The 20,587-nt window shown below is 32.7% G+C and overlaps 1 protein-coding gene and 1 non-coding gene across 2 annotated transcripts; both read left to right on the forward strand.

The window, feature by feature from the left end:
* Positions 1 to 5,913: 5,913 nt before the first annotated feature.
* LOC144560627 (F-box protein PP2-B10-like) lies at positions 5,914 to 7,907 on the forward strand. The gene is made up of 3 exons (XM_078309862.1): positions 5,914 to 6,333; positions 6,703 to 6,830; positions 7,230 to 7,907. The coding sequence occupies exons 1-3, from the start codon at positions 6,058 to 6,060 to the stop codon at positions 7,651 to 7,653; spliced, it is 828 nt and encodes a 275-aa protein (XP_078165988.1). The 5' UTR covers positions 5,914 to 6,057; the 3' UTR covers positions 7,654 to 7,907.
* A 7,932-nt stretch (positions 7,908 to 15,839) lies between these two features.
* Positions 15,840 to 15,944, forward strand: LOC144561141 (small nucleolar RNA R71). The gene has a single exon (XR_013513623.1). It is a non-coding gene; the product is annotated as a small nucleolar RNA R71 (small nucleolar RNA).
* Positions 15,945 to 20,587: the final 4,643 nt, after the last annotated feature.

Genomic DNA, 20,587 nt, shown 5'->3' on the forward strand with positions numbered 1-20,587 from the left:
TTCCCTCCAGACCGAAATGGCTATTCGGTCTCCTTGTTATTTTTCAATGCTTGGATCCCCTCCAACTCGTAGAGCAGTATTCATTATTCAACTGTTATTTTAGTGCAGTATAGTTGTAGACAATCCGAAACCTTTTTCCTGCATCGTATAGCGAGTCTTATGTCAATTGTCAAGGGTGTGTATAACAAATAGTTAATGTTATTGAATGTAAAGTTTAGTTTACATATATGCATCATTGCTCGGAGATTTCGAATCAAATAAATTCGAACATATTCGAATCGAATCTGATTAAATTCGAATTCGAAATTGAATTAATTTCGAATCGAACTGGTTTGAATTAATTTCAAACCGAATTTATTTCGAATCAAATTTTTTTTGAACTTTTGCGAATCAAACTCGAATTGAATCACGAACTACGAATTTTTTATGCACGTACCCCTACTCCCAACGTCCAACAGAAATAAAATTCTTCTTCTCTATCATTTCCACCATTTTCAGCTGAAAATCAAGCTCCATCAAAATATTGTGTTTTTATAGATCGGTCTCTTCATTGTGTTGGTAGCTTTCATTTAAAGATTGTAGTAAGTTTTTTTTTTCAATTACAGTCATAAGGTTGTAAAATTAAAAATTAGTTACTAAAATGGCTAAATTTAATCGCTTTGGATGGTATGGATTTGTTATCTTAGATTTTACAATGTCAATGAGTTTTGTTTACAATTTGTATGTAGTAGTGTTAAGGTATGCATTTGATCACTCTGTAAAATTGCGAAATACAAAATTTTAGTATCTTTTTATTTGTTTCTTTTGATATGTTTAGGTTTTGGAAAAAATTGCACCAGACCGAATCCTCATTTAGGTCTCCATGAAAATGGGATCTTCTGTGGCCGCAGTTGTGAAAAAGTGAAAAAAGGGCTAGACCGAATTGATAATTCGGTCTGGAAAAAAAAACTGAGAGACCGAATTGGCAATTCGGTTTTTATGGTTTTTGGAAAAAAAAAAAGTAATCATGCTGGTTTAGTAAAAATCTATTTATTAATTATGGTTTATGAAATTTAATGAGGACGCACTGCTGACAACCACCAAGGAAACAATAAAATACATTTGTGCACAAGGAAACAATAAAATACATTTGTGATGCGATGCTATGTCGGAGGGTGAAGAAATTTATCCTTGCACAATACTTCCAGATGTTAGTTATATCTATTATTTCAATTTATTGCTTTTATTTTATTTATCTTATCCGTACATAAATTATAAAAATGGATTGTTATTACAAGAAACGTAGAGAACACTGGGTATTGCACTTGGTTTGGCCTCGTGCAATACGGTGATCGTAATGGATCCAAATAATATAATACAGATAAAACATCACCGATGTACGAGTTACATCGGGGGAGGGGGTTTATAGGTAGATGATGGTGTTGTACGGTTTCCCTCGTGGTCAGATTAATTAGCTGTGTAATTTACGTTTAGGGAAAGCAGGTAGCCCTGGTACCTTGTAACAAATTTTATTATTTTTGTAATACAAATCGTTTGGCTATACGCCACTAATTAACCTTCAACAAAAAAAAAAAAAAAAAAAAAAAAAAACTACTGTTCTTCATCCCATATAGAGTAAACATAAGTTACATCAAACTTATCAATCAAATTTTATTTTAATTACTACATATCAAATTATTTATCAAGAGTTCACACCTTACGAAGAAAGTTGCAAACTAGGCGGGGGGACCTAACCAATCATGATCAGTCCAACTTGGCAAAGATTCTTCATCTTTTTGTATTTTTTCAATTATAAATATTTGGTATAAGACTAATTTACATCAATAGAAAACATCAACTAGCAAAACAAGCCATAGGATCGATGGGACATTACTACCTATCAAGAACTAAATCTATAGGTTTTAACCTAGCGGATACATATGTAAACTTAAAAGTTCAAGTCTGAAAAATTAACTTATAAAACATTCCAACTTAACAGATAGAATCTAAAAGTATTATAGATCTCATTTTTTTTTTTAAAAAGACTTTCGTAATTTTTAGATTTGTAAAATTTCTCATAGATCGTCAGAAATATGATGAGATTTAACGGTGAATAGAAAGAGGGGTGAGTGAGAAAGAAATGAAATACCAAACATATCAAAAAAAGAAAATTCAACTTCGTCAAAAGAAAGATACAGAAGTTTAAAGGACGCGTAGTTTTCCTTTAATTTTAATTACTACCTTTCAATTATATATTTATCAAGAGTTCATACCTCATAAGAAAAATGCAAACTGGGTGGGGGACCTAACCTATCGTCAGTACAACTTGGCAAATATTTTTTTTTTCCAATTACAAATATTTTGTAGAAGACTGGTTTACGTCAATAGAAAATATGAACAAGAAAAACAAGGAATCTTCTCAATTATCAACTGGAATAATTTTTTTTTGAAAGTTAGTAGCTTTAAATGCCTACTAATAATATCATTGATAAAAAAAAATAGACTTACAACGAGTCAAATGACCCTCCTCCTTAGATCTAAACTCATTTATTCTCATAAAATACCGTAAATTACTCTAATCACTTAATCCTACATATCTATTCTTAAACACCCTATTACCTCTTTCTCCATCTCTTTCCACGACCGGATCTGCTTTCGTTCAATTGCCGCCGCGCTCTGACGGTCGGATTTGCTCACCGTTGTGCTCTGATTGAGATGGAGGTAGTAAAGGCTCTACGCTTCGAGGTCCAATGTTACCGCGCTTTCAGCTTTGGTCGGCTCCGCTCGGTTCCCTCTCCTCTTCCTCATTGTTCTCTCCGTTCAAGGAGAAGAGAGGGAAAGGTACGACTATATCGGAAGTGGGAACTAGAAAAGATGAAAGAGACAAAATGAAGAAGTGTAGAAGAGTGAAAGAGAGCGATGGCGACTAAGATTTTTACTGGAATAATTTTATACTTTCTAGATGCAGGACTTGTAATTTGAGATTTATTATAACACTTTTGACATATATAATTGTTACAAAATTACACACTAATATATACTTTAATAAAATCGCTATGTTGGATGACTTTCAGGATAGCTGATGGTGTCTGATCTATCCGAGCAAATTATTTACTAATGTAGTTACAATATATAATTAACTTGTTTTGTTATAACATAGGATCGATATAACAACGTATTTATTTTACTACTGTAAAATGACTTCACAAATTAGTTGCATACTGGTTAGTGCACGTAATTAACACTTACATTGATAGGCTCTGTAGTACTGTATATATATATATATATATATATATAGTATGGCTACGTTACCTTGTGAATTAATGGGGGTGTTTTAATTCGCGCTCATATCTCTAGTTTCGAAGTCCAAATAGCCGATTCAAACCGTTAGATGTTTAATCTATATTAAAATGTGCTTGGAGACCAAATTTTACATTTTTTGGAAGTTTTTACTATTTATTAAGATGGTTTGAAAATTGTTGTTTTTATTAAAATTCTGCACCATTAAAAAACAGTGATTTTCAAACTATCTTAATAAATCGTAAAAAAATTCCAAAAAATATAAAATTTGGTCTCCAAGTACATTTTAATATAAATTAAACATCTAACGGTTTGGATCGGCTATTTTGAACTTTGAAACTAGAGATATGAGCACGAATTAAAACACCCCTATTAATTCACGAAGTAGCGTAGCCTTACTATATACACACACACACACACACATATATATATATATATATTAAGTCCGAACCGCTCAACATGATCTCCATATAAGTCCGAACAGTCGATACAAACCACGCTCAACATGATCTCCATATTAAAATGTGACTTGGAGACCAAATTTTATATTTATTTAGATTTTTTTACTATTTTTTAAGATAGGTACAAAATAATTGTTTTCAGATCATTCTCGACCATCCAAAATAGTGATTTTGTACATATCTTAAAAAATAGTAAAAAAATCTCAAAAAAATATAAAATTTGGTCTCCAAGCACATTTTAATATAGAGATCGTGTTGAGCGGTTCGGATCGACTATTTAACTTTGGAATCTAAAAAATTGACTCGTTATAACTTAGACTGAAATTATAACGTTATGACATTAGCCGGACTCTCTCTCTCTCTCTCTCTCTCTCTATATATATATATATATATAGAGAGAGAGAGAGAGAGAGAAATTGGATAATATCAAAACATTTGTTCTTCGACCTTAGAACAAACGCTTCATTTTTTATATTTTCAAAGCCCAAATAGTCATCCAAGCTATTCAACATTCATTATATACTAAAATGTGTTTGGAGACAAAATTTTACATTTTTTAGATTTTTTTTTTACTATTTATTAAGTCAATTTTAAAATCGCTGTTTTTAATGACTAAAAAAAAATTCACTGTTTATCAAAATCAGTAATTTTAAAACTAGTTTAATAAATAGTAAAAAAATTTCAAAAAATATAAAATTTGGTCTGCAAGTACACTTCAATATAGAGATCATATCTAATGTTTTGGATCGACCATTTGGACTTTGAAAATCAGAAAACCAATTGGTTGCATCATAGCTCCGGAACAAACATTTTAATATTAGCCAATCTCTCTCTCTCTATATATATTTCTTTTACAACAGCTATGTTGGAATATGACTACTACGATGCTGTATCTTTCATAAGAATCTTACTTCCACCACGGACCATATCTAATACCTCAATCCGAACAAATTTTTTATATATGTAATTGTGCTAATTAGTTTCTTTTTATTTCTACTCTAGCAGCTTCATGTACTTGTTGCATATATAAGACCGATAAAGACAACCAAACAAAATCAATATTTTGGGGTTGGGATTTATGTTACAACTTGCAAAATGACCTATCAATAATTCAGACCTTATTAAGCAAGTTGTACACGTGAGGGACCTACTGCTTACATTGACTTCTCCTTGGACCTACTAATAATTCAGTCAAAGATTCTTCATATATATGTATTTTTTTTTCTTTTATAGATATTTTACACATAGTTGCTTTTTATTAGTTTTTTTTTTCTTGCTCCAGCTTTTCCTTGGACTCATTTCTATCCGAATGATTTATTTAATTCCATATGATGACCTACTACTTACATCGACAGCTTTGGTAAGTACAAGTGAAAGATTCTTCATATTACTTTTTTCTTTTATATATAGATATTTTGCAGACGTATAAAATAAAATTAGTTTTTTTTTTTTTTTTCCAGCATCTCCTTGGACTTGTATCTTTTTTATGAATATTACCAGACGGACAACACTAGTAAATTCAATTATACATTACTCATAAAAAAAGTAACTCAACTTAACAGAGAATAAAGAGGAGATAAAATCAACTATAGTAAAAATAATTGCTAAACTTCAATAGCTTTTGTTACAATATGTTTTTGACTTCTCTTATAGCAACACTTTACCCCCAAAAGTTCTCTAACAATTAATACTACTCTCAACTGCGCACTTTTAATAATCCAGCCTTCAAGTAAAGTATCAAATATTAAACAAGGAAATATCTATAGTCCATCTAGTTTATCATTTTAGCCTCCATCCTAACTGATGTGAAAGAATGGTACAATTTTTTATAGAGAATAATATCATATATACCTTTCAGCTTTCTCTATTTTTTTTTTCAGAAAAGGAAAAATTGTCCATTTCATTAATATGAAACCATAATTACAAGCTAATACATCTAATCCCTCTATTTTAATTTTACCCCAATCCTATCGAAGGCAATTGGAAACTAGGTCTCAGCATGCACATACCCACTTCTGTGATGGTACACTTAACCATTACTGGTATAGGGAGCAAAAAGTTCGCTATTTCAAATTTATTAATCAAATTTCAATACATCTAACAAATCCTTTTAAAATTGACTTATGTAAGCAATGCAGAAAGCATAATTTCAATACATCTACATCAATCACAAGTTGAACAACTTGAAATCTAATCAAACATGAATTACCTACTACTTGAAGTAACATTGCGCCAGCACACTGTTCTTTATAAGATGCTTCCTGTTACCATATATTAGCCACCTTAAGAGAAACTATTTGCAGGTTAAACACTCAGAATGGGAGCTAAAAACAGCTGTGAAATCTCTAGACTGCCGCAGGATTGTCTAACTCGTATAATCTCCCTAACTACTCCACGGGATGCGTGTTGCTGCTCTACTGTTTCGACCAACTTTCATTTTGCTGCAGATGCTGATGCTGTGTGGGAACATTTCTTGCCCCCTGATTTAGACCACATTCTTTCCAGGACCTCAGATCAGCTTGTTTTCACCTCCAAGAAAGATCTCTACTTTCTTCTTAGTAACCGTGATATACTTCTTGATGATGGAAAAATGGTACGTTTACTAAACTGGAACAACTTTTCTACCACATTTGATCTTGCTAATTTTGTTATCTTGGGTGGTTATCTCTCGCTCTATTTTCTTTTAAAAGCTTGGCCGGGGCTGCCAAGTTCTCGCTCTCTCTCTTTTTGAAATACTTCACAGCAACTGTCCTCTCTCTCTCTCTCTCTCTTTCTTGAAAAAACTTGGTACTAGCTACCAAAGATATCATTAATTATAGAAAGTCTTACAGCACATATGGTTTGTAGCTGCCGGTATGGTATTATTAAAAAAAAATTAAGCATTTTGTCTAATAACTGCAATGGAAAAAATAAAAAACCACGATGTACTTTTTTCCATTTCTTAAACAATACAAAACATCAGAGCTTTAGGTTGGATAGATCAAGCGGAGCAAAGATGTATATGCTATCAGCTTCAAGATCAGCAATATCAATTATTTGGGGCGACAATCCGCAATATTGGCAACGGGTATCTCCTAACCGTGATTCTAGGTAAGAAGTTTCATTCCTTCCATTGATATTTTGATGGAGATCATATAATTATAATAATAATTTCATGCTGTTCAGCTCGTAATTAGATATGACTTTCATAATATACTCCATAGGATCATAGCTACCATTTTTTCCGTAACCATATATTGATTGTTATAAAATAAAAGAAATTTCACTTATAAATACAGCAAGCAAAACTTATTTGAACAATTGTATTTTGCAACTTTTATTTGTTTTTAGCCGAATTGTCAATTAGTAGTCTCCATCCGAACTTTAAAAAGAAAAATAAAATATCTTAAAAGAAGAAATTACTTTGAACTTGTGTAACTTTACTATGCATCACTCATGCTTAGATAAAGCTCCTTGCAGCTTCATCTTTTTGTCTCCATTGTCTATTAGGTTTTCAGAAGTTGCACGGTTGATAATAGTTTGGTGGTTGAAGATGAGTACAAGGTTCAGTTGCAAAATTCTCACCCCAAAAATAAACTATACAGCCTACTTTGTCTTCAAACTAGAAGATGACTCGAGTGGCCTTGATCTTCCAATAGATGCGCTAATTGACTTCGGAGAGCAAGAGTCTCGGCAAAAGATTTGCCTGCAACCTGGAAGTGGTCCAACAAGGCAAACTCCTAATAATGCTATCAGATATCCTCAAGTAAGGGATGATGGATGGAGTGAGGTAGAGATAGGAGAATTCAACAATGAGGAGGAGGACGACGATGTAGTTGAATTGGATGTGCGAGAAGTAAATGGTTTGTGGGCAAAGAGAGGGCTTCTTTTTTATGGTATTGAGCTTCGACCTAAAAAAGAACCAATTGCTTAATGGAGAACATATGTAGGTTGTTGTAGCCTTAAAAGCCACCATAAATTATCTTGAATTGTAGCTTTGTTGGGCCAGTATATGCTTTCTGCATTGCTTACATAAGTCAATTTTAAATGTCCCTGGTGCTGCAAAAGAACTACAAAAAATTGATTTTTAATGTTATTGCTTGTTAGCTAGGGGTCGTAATCTATTGCGTCTATCATAATTAGACTTGCTTGCACTCTCTGTTTTTATTTTGTACTGAAGTTGTATTGAAGTTGTAATCTTGTTCCAAAATTTGTTAGCTTATTTACTTTGAACATTTTGAATAATTTAGATGAATATTTTTTTGTAATTTATTGATTTTATATGGTGAATGCTTGTTGTTTTTAATTTGTACCTTTTGCTATGGTATGTTTAAAACATTGAAACACCTTGGAGGAATTTTCCTTCAATTTTTTTTAAGCTAAAATCCTGCAAAGGTTATGAAGAAATTGCGGAATTTATTTGATTAAAATCCTTATTGAATTTCTCATATCTTTACAATGAATACATCAAGGTTTATATACTGTGCAAGGTTCAAAAAGCCGTTATGATTTTGTCTCAAAATAGGAAATAAGAATTATGGCTTTATTGCCATAAGTATCTCCTGAACTGCCAGAAAGCCCTCTGTTGGATAATGGCAAGGTTGCCATATTCTGAGGCAACAGTGCTTCAACTGTTCTTTCATCACACTTATCCAAAACTGCACTAGAAGCTTCATTAATGCAGGCAAATGACACAATTCTGATAAAGTAATTTTTTTCATTATTGGTTGGCAGTTGGTACTTGGTACCTTACTGTTGTTTTTTAATTGATCAATGCTTATTATAAGGAAATAGTAGAATTACTTTTATTATATTCTTTAGAAAGAAGAAATGAATCGTTTAGAGCTATTACAAGTGATTTGATTATCGGGTCTGAATCTATAGTTGTGCCAGTTAAGATGTCAAAAGGAAGCCATGTTTTCTTATATTGCAACTGATACCCTGCATTTAAAAAAAATAAAAATATTTATAAGTAATCTCATTATTACTTTAGCTCAACGAAACTAACATTTTTCATTAATAACTAACTACAATGTCATATATATAACTAATACATCTAATTCAAACGTTGAACCGAAATGGAACAATAAATAATTAAGAAGCATCAAGTGATCCATTCCAATAATCAAAATCAGAATGGCATATTGAATGGTAATTAACTACAAGCATGATAGATGGGCCTCATTTTATTTTGGTCCGTGCACTGTTGGAATGGGGCTTTCTAAGATTATGGGCTTATTGATCCATATTGAACACATTGGAGAACTATACATGATTATTTATTACCGGTATTATGATATCAAAATTGCAATGGCAGCCCAGTACTTTTTGTTCGTGGGTTTAAGTTTGTTTGCATTTGAAAGTCCTTTTAAGTCAAATTAGATGTGGATCAGACTTAATACTTTATTTTTAAAATTAGATTTTACTAACTTTATTATTCTACTAACTGTGGGTTGAGCAACTTGACTTTCCATAATTGTGGCGTGTGTGCTATGGATCTCACAGCAGACGCAATCGATTCATTTATTCCCTCTTGCATGTTGATGGAATCGTCCATCTTCCGTAGGATGTAGGATTTGCAAGGTCGTGGTTGATCATATTGCCTCTGCGGGTAATGTTGCGGTGGTTGTGCGGCCCCTTGATTGTGTATGTAGGACAAATTCAGATTATTCCTTAAAACTGGATTATCGAGTTTGAAAGAATTATCTATCATGTTAACATATTCCCCATCTCAGTTCCGGCTAGAACAAGGCTCGTCGGGATAGTGAGTTTCTCTGCATTCTTCACATAGTACACATAGCACAACATTCACCACTGGCGCATTCTACGTGGTAAGTCTAGAGATAGCCAGGGCTGGTCTTGAAGATTTTGGGGCCCGGAGTGCAAGAAAAAATTGGACCCTTGTATACACAATTTTTTTTTTATTAATATGTCAATTGATTATTAAATTTGTAAACTGATATTTAAGGAAGTTCTAAATTAATCAATAGAAAGTCAACATTCAAAATATGAAAAATAAAAGCAATTTTTCAATGATATTGCGTTATCATACTAAGACGTTGCAAGTTGCAGCATATGTTTTTTCATAATTTAGATACAGTTTTTTTTATTATAGAAATTATTAAATTTAGTAATATGAAAATAGAAAGAGTGTCTCATTTTCAACAAATATAGAAAGACTGGATTCGTTGAGTTCGATTCAATGTTATGGATATGACTCAATGATTCCTATTCAATTTTAAAACGGTCAAATGTGGCAGTCACTTTGAGTGCAATCCAAAAAATCAGTAGAAAAACATTTTTATTTCCACATTCAATCATATTAAATTTGGATAAGAACTCATATCCATAATATTAGATCGGACTCAATGAATTCAGTTTTACTATATTAATTTGTTAAAAACGAAACACTCTTTCAATTTATATATATATACATAAATTCTATAGTTCTCGAAGAGAAAAGAGGAATTTGTCGTGTTATTTTGGCCTGATAAACCTTGCTGCCTTGATCTGGGGAATTTACTCACATCACCTGACTTGCATACACAGAATCATGCTGTCACAGCCTTGTTGAATCTATCCATTCATGAAAACAATACAGGTATTGTAGTTGATTCTGGTGCCATAGACTGTGAAAAAAATTAATCCAATGGTAAATTCTAAATAAACTAATTTAAATTATGAAAAAAAAAGTTAAACATGACCAAACATGATAGGTCACGTTTGGACACGTGATCATGTCCTGATGTGATTAACATGCTCTGATCATTTCACGTGCCATGGTCATCCTTTCAAATTTAATTTAGTCACAGTACAACACGACACATGATCCAATTCACGGTACATATTTATATACTTAGTAGTTGATCTCTTTTTTCTCTTAACAAATCAACGATTCTTCTAAATGGAGTAGCGTATTTGACTGTCTTTGTTTTTCTTTCTTTCTTTTACGCAAATCAATATGGATTGACTTTCTTTTCCTTGCAATTTTCTTCTAATGGACCCATTTGGATCCAGAGGTAGGCAAGTGACCATAGTGAAGATTGCAGAGGTATTGAATTTTAGTAGCATGGAAACAAGGGAAAATGCTACGGCCACTCTGTACAGTTTGTTGGTTGTAGACAAGAACAAAGTAGCCAATGGTGAGGCGGGTGCAATACCACCACTGATTATTGATTAATCTGTTGTGTCAGGGTAGCTTACGTGGCAAAAAAATGCAGTAACTGCTTATTTAATTTATGAATCACGTGCCTAACGCAATCTAGGACAATTATGAGTTTCTGACTGTACTAGCTATCAAATAATTAATATGCCAACAGATGTTATACTATTTTGGGCTCTTATATACAACTAATTATTTTTTTTGGGCCCTTTGGATTTTGGGGCCCAGGGCCAGGGCCGGGCCTGGAGATAACGTCACATAGGGCATCTACCACTAGTGGAAAAACAGGAATCAGGATCGGCCTATCTGGATCGGTTATATGGGACAACCGATCCTAATAAGTATCTGGATCGGTTTATTTAAAAAAACCGATCTTAAAAACTATTCAGATCGGGTTTTATTGTCAACCGATCCTGATTTATGAACTATCAGGATCGGTTTTTTGTTAGAACTGATCCTGATACTATCAGGATCAGTTATTCTAAATAACCGATCTTAATAATTGAACTATCAGTGTCGGTTGTTTATAAAACCCGATCCTGATAGTATCAGGATCTGTTCTAACAAAAAACCGATCCTGATAATTGAAATATCTCAAATAAATCTTATTAATTGAAATATATCAGAAAATAGCATCTGGATCGGGTCTATACATAATAACCGATCCAGATAACTTAAATACATCTAACAAATTAAAATATATCAGAAAATAGCATCTGGATCGGTTCTGTACATAATAACCGATCCTGATAGTATCTGGATCGGTTTTATTGCTAAAAACCGATCCAGATAACTTAAATACATCTAACAAATTAAAATATATCAGAAAATAGCATCTGGATCGGTTCTGTACATAATAACCGATCCTGATAGTATCTGGATCGGTTTTATTGCTAAAAACCGATCCAGATAACTTAAATACATCTAACAAATTAAAATATATCAGAAAATAGCATCTGGATCGGTTATGTACATAAAAACTGATCCTGATAGTATCTGGATCGGTTTTTAGCAATAAAACCGATCCAGATACTATCAGGATCGGTTTATTGCTAAAAACCGATCTTGATAAATTTTTTTTTTTTTTTTTAAATCGTGATGCGAATTTAAAGGAGATTTACTCCTTTGAACTTACGAACAAATTGAAATCAACCTAAAAAAGTCAAATTAAATTGATGGAAAACTCCAATCGCTGAAATCTGATTTCAAGAACTAAATAATAAGAACTTACCCTCGACCCGTTGAAGATTTTCATAAATTCACGAAGGAGAAGAAGAACGCCACAAAGGTTGATGTTCCTATGATAAGTTCAAAGTACAATCTAAAACAGTAAAGATAAAACCTCTCTCAAATTTATAAAATTCGCTAACTGTATATTATAATAGAGGAAACAGTATTTATAATCTGCTGCTGAAATTGAAAGAAAATAAACATAGAATTACAAAACTTAACCAGCAAATTTGCTGTCCAAAATTAAAAGGAAAGAAACTTAAAATCAGAAAACTTAACCAGTAAAACTGGAAAGAAATATAAAAACCGAAATTAAAATCAGAAAACTTAAATACATCTAACAAATTAAAATATATCAGAAAATAGCATCTGGATCGGTTCTGTACATAAAAACCGATCCTGATAGTATCTGGATCGGTTTTATTGCTAAAAACTGATCCAGATAACTTAAATACATCTAACAAATTAAAATATATCAGAAAATAGCATCTGGATCGGTTATGTACATAAAAACCGATCTTGATACTTTTTTTTTTTTTTTTTTTTTTTTTTTTTTTTTTTTTTTTAGAACCAACTTTGAAAAAAAAAAATAGTATTAGAATCAGTTATTTCAAATAACCAATTCTAATACTATTTTTTTTTGTTTGCAGAACCAACTTTGTGTGGTGCACTGTATGTAGTCTAAAATCTCTGTTCGGATTGAAAGCAAATTGGCACAGTGACAGCTTGAAAATTGAGATATCAAATTTCATTTTATAATTAGTTTTTTTTTCAATATTTTAAAATATTTATGTTTGTAATTTTAATATTGAGAAGTATATATATGTAATTAGGCATTTGTGTTATATGTAATTAGTGTGGTGATTAATATAATATATATATGGTTGTTGTATATGGCATATGGTTCAATTATAAATTTTTTTTGATGAAAATTAATGTAATTTATATTATTAAAATTTATGTGATAATATAATTAGTTATTTGACATTGATATTTCATTTTGAAGTCATTTTGACTATTTAATTTTTTTATACAATCATGCATGATGCATCAATGACTTGTGCCATATAATAATATACATAGGAGTTGAACCCTTGTTGTGTGGGGTTGTGAAGGAACGAATACGAATATTAGCATTTGGTCGATCAGAACCGTTAAAATGAAAGAATGTCATATTAATTTCACCATTATAAAATTTGATACAATTCGGGATTCCTGTACTAGTTCATCAAAGCAAAACAATATAGCAACATCGCACGGCCGTAAATAATTTACGTTGGATCAAAACTTACAGTTGTCGGGCCTTCGGCACTTTTACGTTATTAATGTTCCATGTTATATCTTGATCATTTTAAAAATTATTACATGTCATTTAATTACAGACCCACCGTTGGATGATCATGCAAAAATGAACGGTCTGCATTCCATTTAACAATTTGATGCCATTAATAATAATAAAATTGTACAAAATTGATCATAGTAGAGTTGATTTGGCCATACAAATACAAATAAATAAATTTTATATTTTTCACATTTTTCTTAATATTTATCTGTGTACATGCATTACCAAACAGAAAAGAAAATAAATGGTAGCCGTTTGATGGTTGATAGACCATCAATATGAGTGGGGTTTACCGCAGTGATCTTTCTTATATATAGTATCAGAATCGGTTTTTTATAAAAAAACGATCTTGATACTATTTTTTTTTTCAAAGTTGGTTCTGCAGCAAAAAAAAAAAAAAAATACTATTAGGGTCAGTTTTTTATAAAAAACCGACCCTGATTTTTATTTTATTTTATTTTTTTATTTTATTTTTTGTGCAGAACCCATTTTGAAAAAAAAAATTATCAAGATCGGTTTTTATATAAAAAACCGATCCTAATAGTATCAGGATCGTTTTTTTATAAAAAACCGATCCTGATACTATTTTTTTCAAAGTTGGTCCCGCCAAAAAAAATTAGTATCAGGATCGGTTTTTTATAAACAACCGATCCTAATGATAACTCCCTATATACCCTGCTTAGGGTTCTTCTTATTTTCATTTCGCGCCTCTCATTTTCAACTTAGCGTCTCTCTCTCTGTCTCCGTCTCTCCCTGTCCACCGTGTCTCTCTCTCTCTTTCTCTCCGTCTCTTCCTCTCAAAGCCGAGCCTCTCGCAACTCCGGCTCAATTGTGTAAGTTTTTAATTTTTTTTATTGTTTCAAAAATTAATTAATGGTGTTTGTATATTGTTTTACAATTTTGAGGACATCTCGCTCAAGTTACTTAATCATCCGGCCGATCAACTATCATGGTATTAGCTTTATCTAATTTTCTCATTATTATACTTTTAAAACACATTTTTTTGTATTTTTTATTGGAAAATGTTTTTCCATCTAATTGTTACCTTTGTTTTTGTTTTTAGGGTCTTTTTTAATCTCAAGTGATGTGATTGCAAAAGAGGTAATTATTGATTTTTTTATTGTTGTGCTTTACATTAATTGCATAAATGTGTATATTGCATAAATGTGTGTTAATTGAAGAAATAGCCCAATTAGTCACTTGTATGTTTGTTAATTAATTTTTTTTTGGATTTAAATTTCTTGTTATAATATGTAATGCTTCACAAAACTTTGTATGAAGTACATGAATTTTTTGTAATAGTTTAAGATGTGTATGATAATTAATTTAGAATGTGTATATGATATTTAATTGATTATTGCTTCTTACTGTGCAAAAAAAAAAAATTTAGGATGCTGGCCAGCAATATATATATGGAAGCTGGTCAAATAAATAAAAATATTTTTTTTAGCTTCAATAAAACATCAGGATCGGTTTTATATAAAAACCGATCTTGATAGTACGTATCTGGATCGGTTTTTATTGAAAAACCGATCTAGATATGTAATTTAAAAAAAAAATAGAAAATACTATTAAGATCGGTTTTTATATAAAAACCGATCTTGATAGTACGTATCTGGATCGGTTTTTATATAAAAACCGATCTTGATATGTAATTTTTAATTAAAAAAAAATTCGAAAAAACTATCAAGATCGGTTTTTATATAAAAACCGATCCAGATACGTACTATCAAGATCGGTTTTTATATAAAAATCGATCTTGATATGTAATTTTTAATTAAAAAAAAAATTCGAAAAAACTATCAAGATCGGTTTTTATATAAAAACCGATCTTGATAGTACGTATCTGGATCGGTTGTTATGTAATTTTTTTTTAAAAAATTCAAAAATACTATCAAGATCGGTTTTTATCTAAAAACCGATCTTGATAGTACGTATCGGGATCGGTTCTTAGCCAAAAACCGATCTAGATAACAACTATTAAGATCGGTTTTGTTAAAAAACCGATCCTAATAGTTTCTATTAGGATCGGTTCTTTAAAAAATATAAAACCGATCCTGATAGTATCAGTATCGCCTTCAACAGGATCGGTTGGATTCCGATACTGATATGTGTATATAACCGATCCTGATTCCATATTTTTCACTAGTGTACCTTAGAAGTTAGGAGTGAGATTTTGCTTACGTCGTGTTCTTCTAGCATGGTGGTCATGTTCGGCTCGTGGCCAGATGTTGAATAATTTTGACTTTGGCATAAGTCATTGATTATTTGAGTAATCCTTATAACGCATTGGTTGATGAACGTTCCTCTTGCTGATGAGTCTACTAGTTGTCTCAAGTGAGGGAATAGACCGTCATAGAAGAATTATAGAACTAGTCACTTGCTAAGTCCATGGTGTGGACATTCTCGCAGAAGATCCTTGTGACGCTCCCATGCATCACTAAGGGATTCTCCATTCATTTTCTGAAATGGGTGATTTTTGCACGATAATCAACGGTCATCCTAGGTGGGAAGTACCTTGTGACGAAAACATTAGTCAATTGATAGGTAAGGTGACTGTGACAGAACGAGAGCGGAAGTCACTAAATTGGATTAGAAACCCTCATAGAATAGAAACCTAAACGGATTGAAGTAACAATGATAAGCCAAAACCCTAGGAATTCATACCACTATCTTATTTATTTTATTTACTATTAATTTTACTTTTAATTCGCCAAATACAAAGATCAAAACCAACAACTCTCAAGTTTTAGATTTTGTCTAGCCTTTTGATAGATTGTGATTTAATTGTTCAAAACCATAAATATTATTCCATGCGGATCGACACTTGATATACTACTCGATAGGATTATGAGCTTGTCATCTGACGTGATAGGAAACCGGGCTATAAATTTTATTAGGATGATCACAAAAACACCCATCGGAAGTAGTTAAGTCCGAGTGAAAACATAGAGAACACAAAAAAGTCTACAGAAGCTTTAACCAGTGGCTTGGAATTATAGATTGACTTGAATGATATAAATAAAGAAGTAATATAATCTCAACCTGAACAGTCCCAACCGGAGCCAATTTCCCTAGAGGAGGATTCTCAAGTAAGTGTTTCTCAACCTAGATTTGAATTATCACCCCCTACAACTAGGGGACAACCACAAAAAAGGCATGTACCAGAGGATGGTTCAAGTAGGGATGTTAAATATCCCATTGCTAATTACACTAGTACCAAAAATCTAATGAAACGCTTAAGAGCCTTCAAAAATCAACTGACTTCCATCATAGTTCCTGATAAATTAGAAGAAGCTGTGAAAGATAAAAGGTGGGTCCAGACAATGGAGTCTGAGATGAACACTCTTAAGAAAAATTATACTTGGGAAATAGTAGATCTACCAAAAAGGAAGAACATTGTAGGGTGTAAGTGTGTCTACTCAATTAAATATAACGAAAAAGGGGTTGTTGATGGATATAAAATCATATTGGTTGATGAAGGATACACACAAGTTTATGGGATTGATTTTCAAGAAGTTTTTTCACATGTAGCAAAACTAAATACTGTGTGAGTTATCTTGTCTCTGGTAACAAACTTTGACTAGTCACTACTACACCAATTCGATGTGAAGAATGCCTTTCTACATGGTGATCTTTAAGAAGAAATTTATATGAATAAGCCACCAGGATATATAGATCGTGGGTCACGGACCAAAGTGTGTAAACTCAAGAAGGTATTGTATGGACTCAAGCAATCAGCAAGAGCATGGTTTGGAAGATTTTGCATTGCAATGACGAGCTATGATTACCAGCTAGATTTAGATCATGCAATGTTCTTCAAAAGAACAGGAGGTAAAATTGTCATTTTAATAATTTATGTTGATGACATGATTATTATTGGAGATGATGAAATTGAGATTGAAAAACTAAGATTAAAAATTTGGGTGATTTAAAAGTACTTTTTGGGCATTGAGTTGTCTCGTAGTTAATCAAGTATTTCTCTATCTAAAAATAAATACATTCTTGAACTCCTAACTGAAGTTGGCATGCTTGACTGAAAACTAGAAGACACACTAATGGTCCAGAATGTGAAACTCAATCCTGATTCTGGATAGGTGCCTACTAATAGAGAACAATATCAAAAGTTAGTAGGAAAATTGATATACTTGTCACATACCCGACCTGACATAGCATATGCAGTAGGAGTTGTAAGGCAATTCATGCATGATCCAAAAGAAGAGAACATGGATGTTGTGATGAGAATAATTAGGTATCCCAAAGGAAGTCCATGTAGGGGCATAACATTTGGGAAGCATGGGTATACCAATATTGAGGGATACAATGATGCTGATTGGGCTGGTAACATTGTTGGGAAAAATCTACAGCCATACTTTACATTTGTGGGTGAAAATCTAGTGACTTGGAGAAATAAGAAACAAAATGTAGTGGCACTGAAGCGGAGTTTAGAGGCATGGTAAAAAGCATTTGAAAACTTGTGGTTGAAAAAGTTGATCACTGAACTTGGTTTCGAACTTTAAGACCCGATGAAATTGTTTCGTGACAATAAGATTGCAATTGACATCTCCCACAATCTGATACAACATGATAGAACCAAGCATATAGAGGTAGACCGACATTTCATTAAAAAAAAATTGATTCAAAAGTTATCTCCTTACCATTTGTGAGGTCACATGAACAAGTCGTTGATATCACTTGGTTAGTTATGGTGTTCCTTTACAAAAATATATATTTACACAATTACACTTATTTATAATAACATCCATATCACTTGGCTTTTGTTTTGTAGTTTCATAGTTTTTCTGTTGATTTAATAATGAAGAAAACCCATCTTCATTTCTCTTTGGGCCGGTTTTCTTCATTATTAAATCAACAGAAAAATCTATGAAACTACAAACCAAGTGATATGGATATTGTTATAAATAAGTGTAATTATGTAAATATAATTTTTCAAAGAAGCCGGGGAAAAAAAATCGTAGCTGACAAGTGGGTCCCGATTGTCTGTGACACAATATTGTTAAATTGGAGATGTCCATTGATAATTAGGACAACACCACCTATTGGACAGCTCAGATTTACATATGCACAAATTAGGTAATGTATGTACAATAAATATTTTAGGTATATTTAGAAGTTCATTGATATCACTTTATTAGACCTATTATTTCGACTTGTTTCCATACAAAAATATATGTTTTGAACCAACAAATGGTGCCTTTTACATTGAATATCCATAGAATGTGGTACTGCTATGTTTTGGTTCTTACTTTGCAGGAATCAGGCGAAAACGGGCAAAATCAGGGAAGTTACTGAAATCTGAGACATCTGATGCGACCCTCATCACATCCGATGCGACCCTCATCAGAGCCGATGCGACCCTCATCAGAGCCGATGCGACCCTCATCAGAGTCGATGCAGGTTGCATCAGACCTGATGCAGGTCGCATCGCGAGTTTCCAGAGCAGACAGCAAAGGCCCAGAATTGAAGCACTCGTTTTAAAAAGCCTATAAATAGGCCACTCCTGCTACCAGAGAGGGAGTTCCGAAATTTAAAGATTCAAAGCCTCAAGGAGAGAGAAAAGATCAAGAGAGAAGGGAGAGATTGGAGATCGCTTGGAGAAGAAGAGAAGATTGCAAGATCCTCTCCAATTCACCTTGGATCTTTGAGCTTCATCATGATCTGCCTATTCTCTCTCTCTTTTATGCTTTCTTTTGCTATGCTTGAGTAGATCCCTGTTTCTTAGGGTTAGGATGTAGTCTCCAAACCTTTTCTTTGAGTTGAATGATGTTTTGATCTAATGTTGAACTTGTGTGATTGTTGTTTGAGTATTCATTGTTTGCTTGATTGTGATTTCTTGATTGATTCTTGATTGTCTACTGTTAGATGTCTATAGCATCTCTTCTAGTAATTTGGCCTTGATGTATCTTGTAATTGTGATTGAGCATTTGAGGTAAATCTAAGATCAATAGTAGCCGAGAGGTGAAATTTCTATTATCGAAAGGTTGTAGATACCTCTAGTTAACCAGACAATCAATTTAGGTTAGATACCAGTAGGCGAGAGCCACAGGTTGAAGCCTCGCACAAGAAATCAACTTAGATACGAACACATGTCAGCTCTGCTCGAGGGCCATGCGACCCGCATCAGAGATGATGCGAGTCGCATCATACGGGTCGCATCAGAGATGATGCGAGTCGCATGATAGGTCCAGAGAAGGCAAAGTTTGGGATGAAACCTGAAACCCTAGGAACGCCTTTTATCTTTGATTCAAAACTAAAACCTTTAACTGCTTTCATTACTGTTAATTGAATCTTCATTTGAAATTAGGAAATATAAATAAACCAAACTCAACTTTTCACACTTCTAGTACCTAACTAGGATAAGTGGTGATTTAGAATCGAATTAAACCGTCCCTGAGGATCGATACCTTAATATACTATACGGATAGGGTTGTGCACTTGCAACCCTAGACGAGAGTAGATTCAAGGTTTAAACTGGTATCAAATTCCCCCAAGCTTAACCTTTGCTTGTCCTCAAGCAGAGATCTGTTCTTTGTTACCGGGCTGGACTCTAAATGCAAGTTAAGTTCCTAAATGTGAAAATTTACATGAGTTGCTTAAATCAAGAACCTCGAGAATCTTTATGGTATGATTTGGACTTTCCTTGATAAATTTTGATTCACCCCACAAATTGACTAATCAAACTTCAAGCTCTAGAATGTTTTAATACTTGCAAAGCTGAATACTCGAATTGATCAATCTATCATTCTTTTACTAAAATCAAGCTCTCATTTGTGGAGATTTTCCCTTTTTCTCCCCCAAGCTTGGAACAAGTTTAGGTTAGCAAGTCGCGGACTTTGTGTGTTGATATATGCAAGAGTTATTTTTCTTTTCTAAATTTGGGAGACGAGCTCAAAGGCGCCCAATATGACTTATTGCCAGTACTCTTATTTTCTCCATCCTTTTTTTTATTTTTTATTTTTTTATTTGGGAGACGAGCTCAAAGGCGCCCAATAGGACTTATTGCCAGTACTCTTATTTTCTCCATCTTTTTATTTTTTTATTCTTTTGCTTTTGCACATATACCATGAATACACACATCCATTGGTATTCATTCATACCAATGAATATCCAAAT

Source organism: Carex rostrata, chromosome 10, assembly GCF_964058835.1.
Source record: "Carex rostrata chromosome 10, lpCarRost1.2, whole genome shotgun sequence".
Lineage (NCBI taxonomy): Eukaryota > Viridiplantae > Streptophyta > Magnoliopsida > Poales > Cyperaceae > Carex > Carex rostrata.

Bases quoted from the DNA above. Each gene is read 5' to 3' on its own strand.
- LOC144560627 (XM_078309862.1), top strand. From the start codon at position 6,058: ATGGGAGCTAAAAACAGCTGTGAAATCTCTAGACTGCCGCAGGATTGT. The intron at 6,334-6,702 runs GTACGTTTACTA...ACAAAACATCAG, and splicing joins TTCTTGATGATGGAAAAATG to AGCTTTAGGTTGGATAGATC. The intron at 6,831-7,229 runs GTAAGAAGTTTC...ATTGTCTATTAG, and splicing joins TCTCCTAACCGTGATTCTAG to GTTTTCAGAAGTTGCACGGT.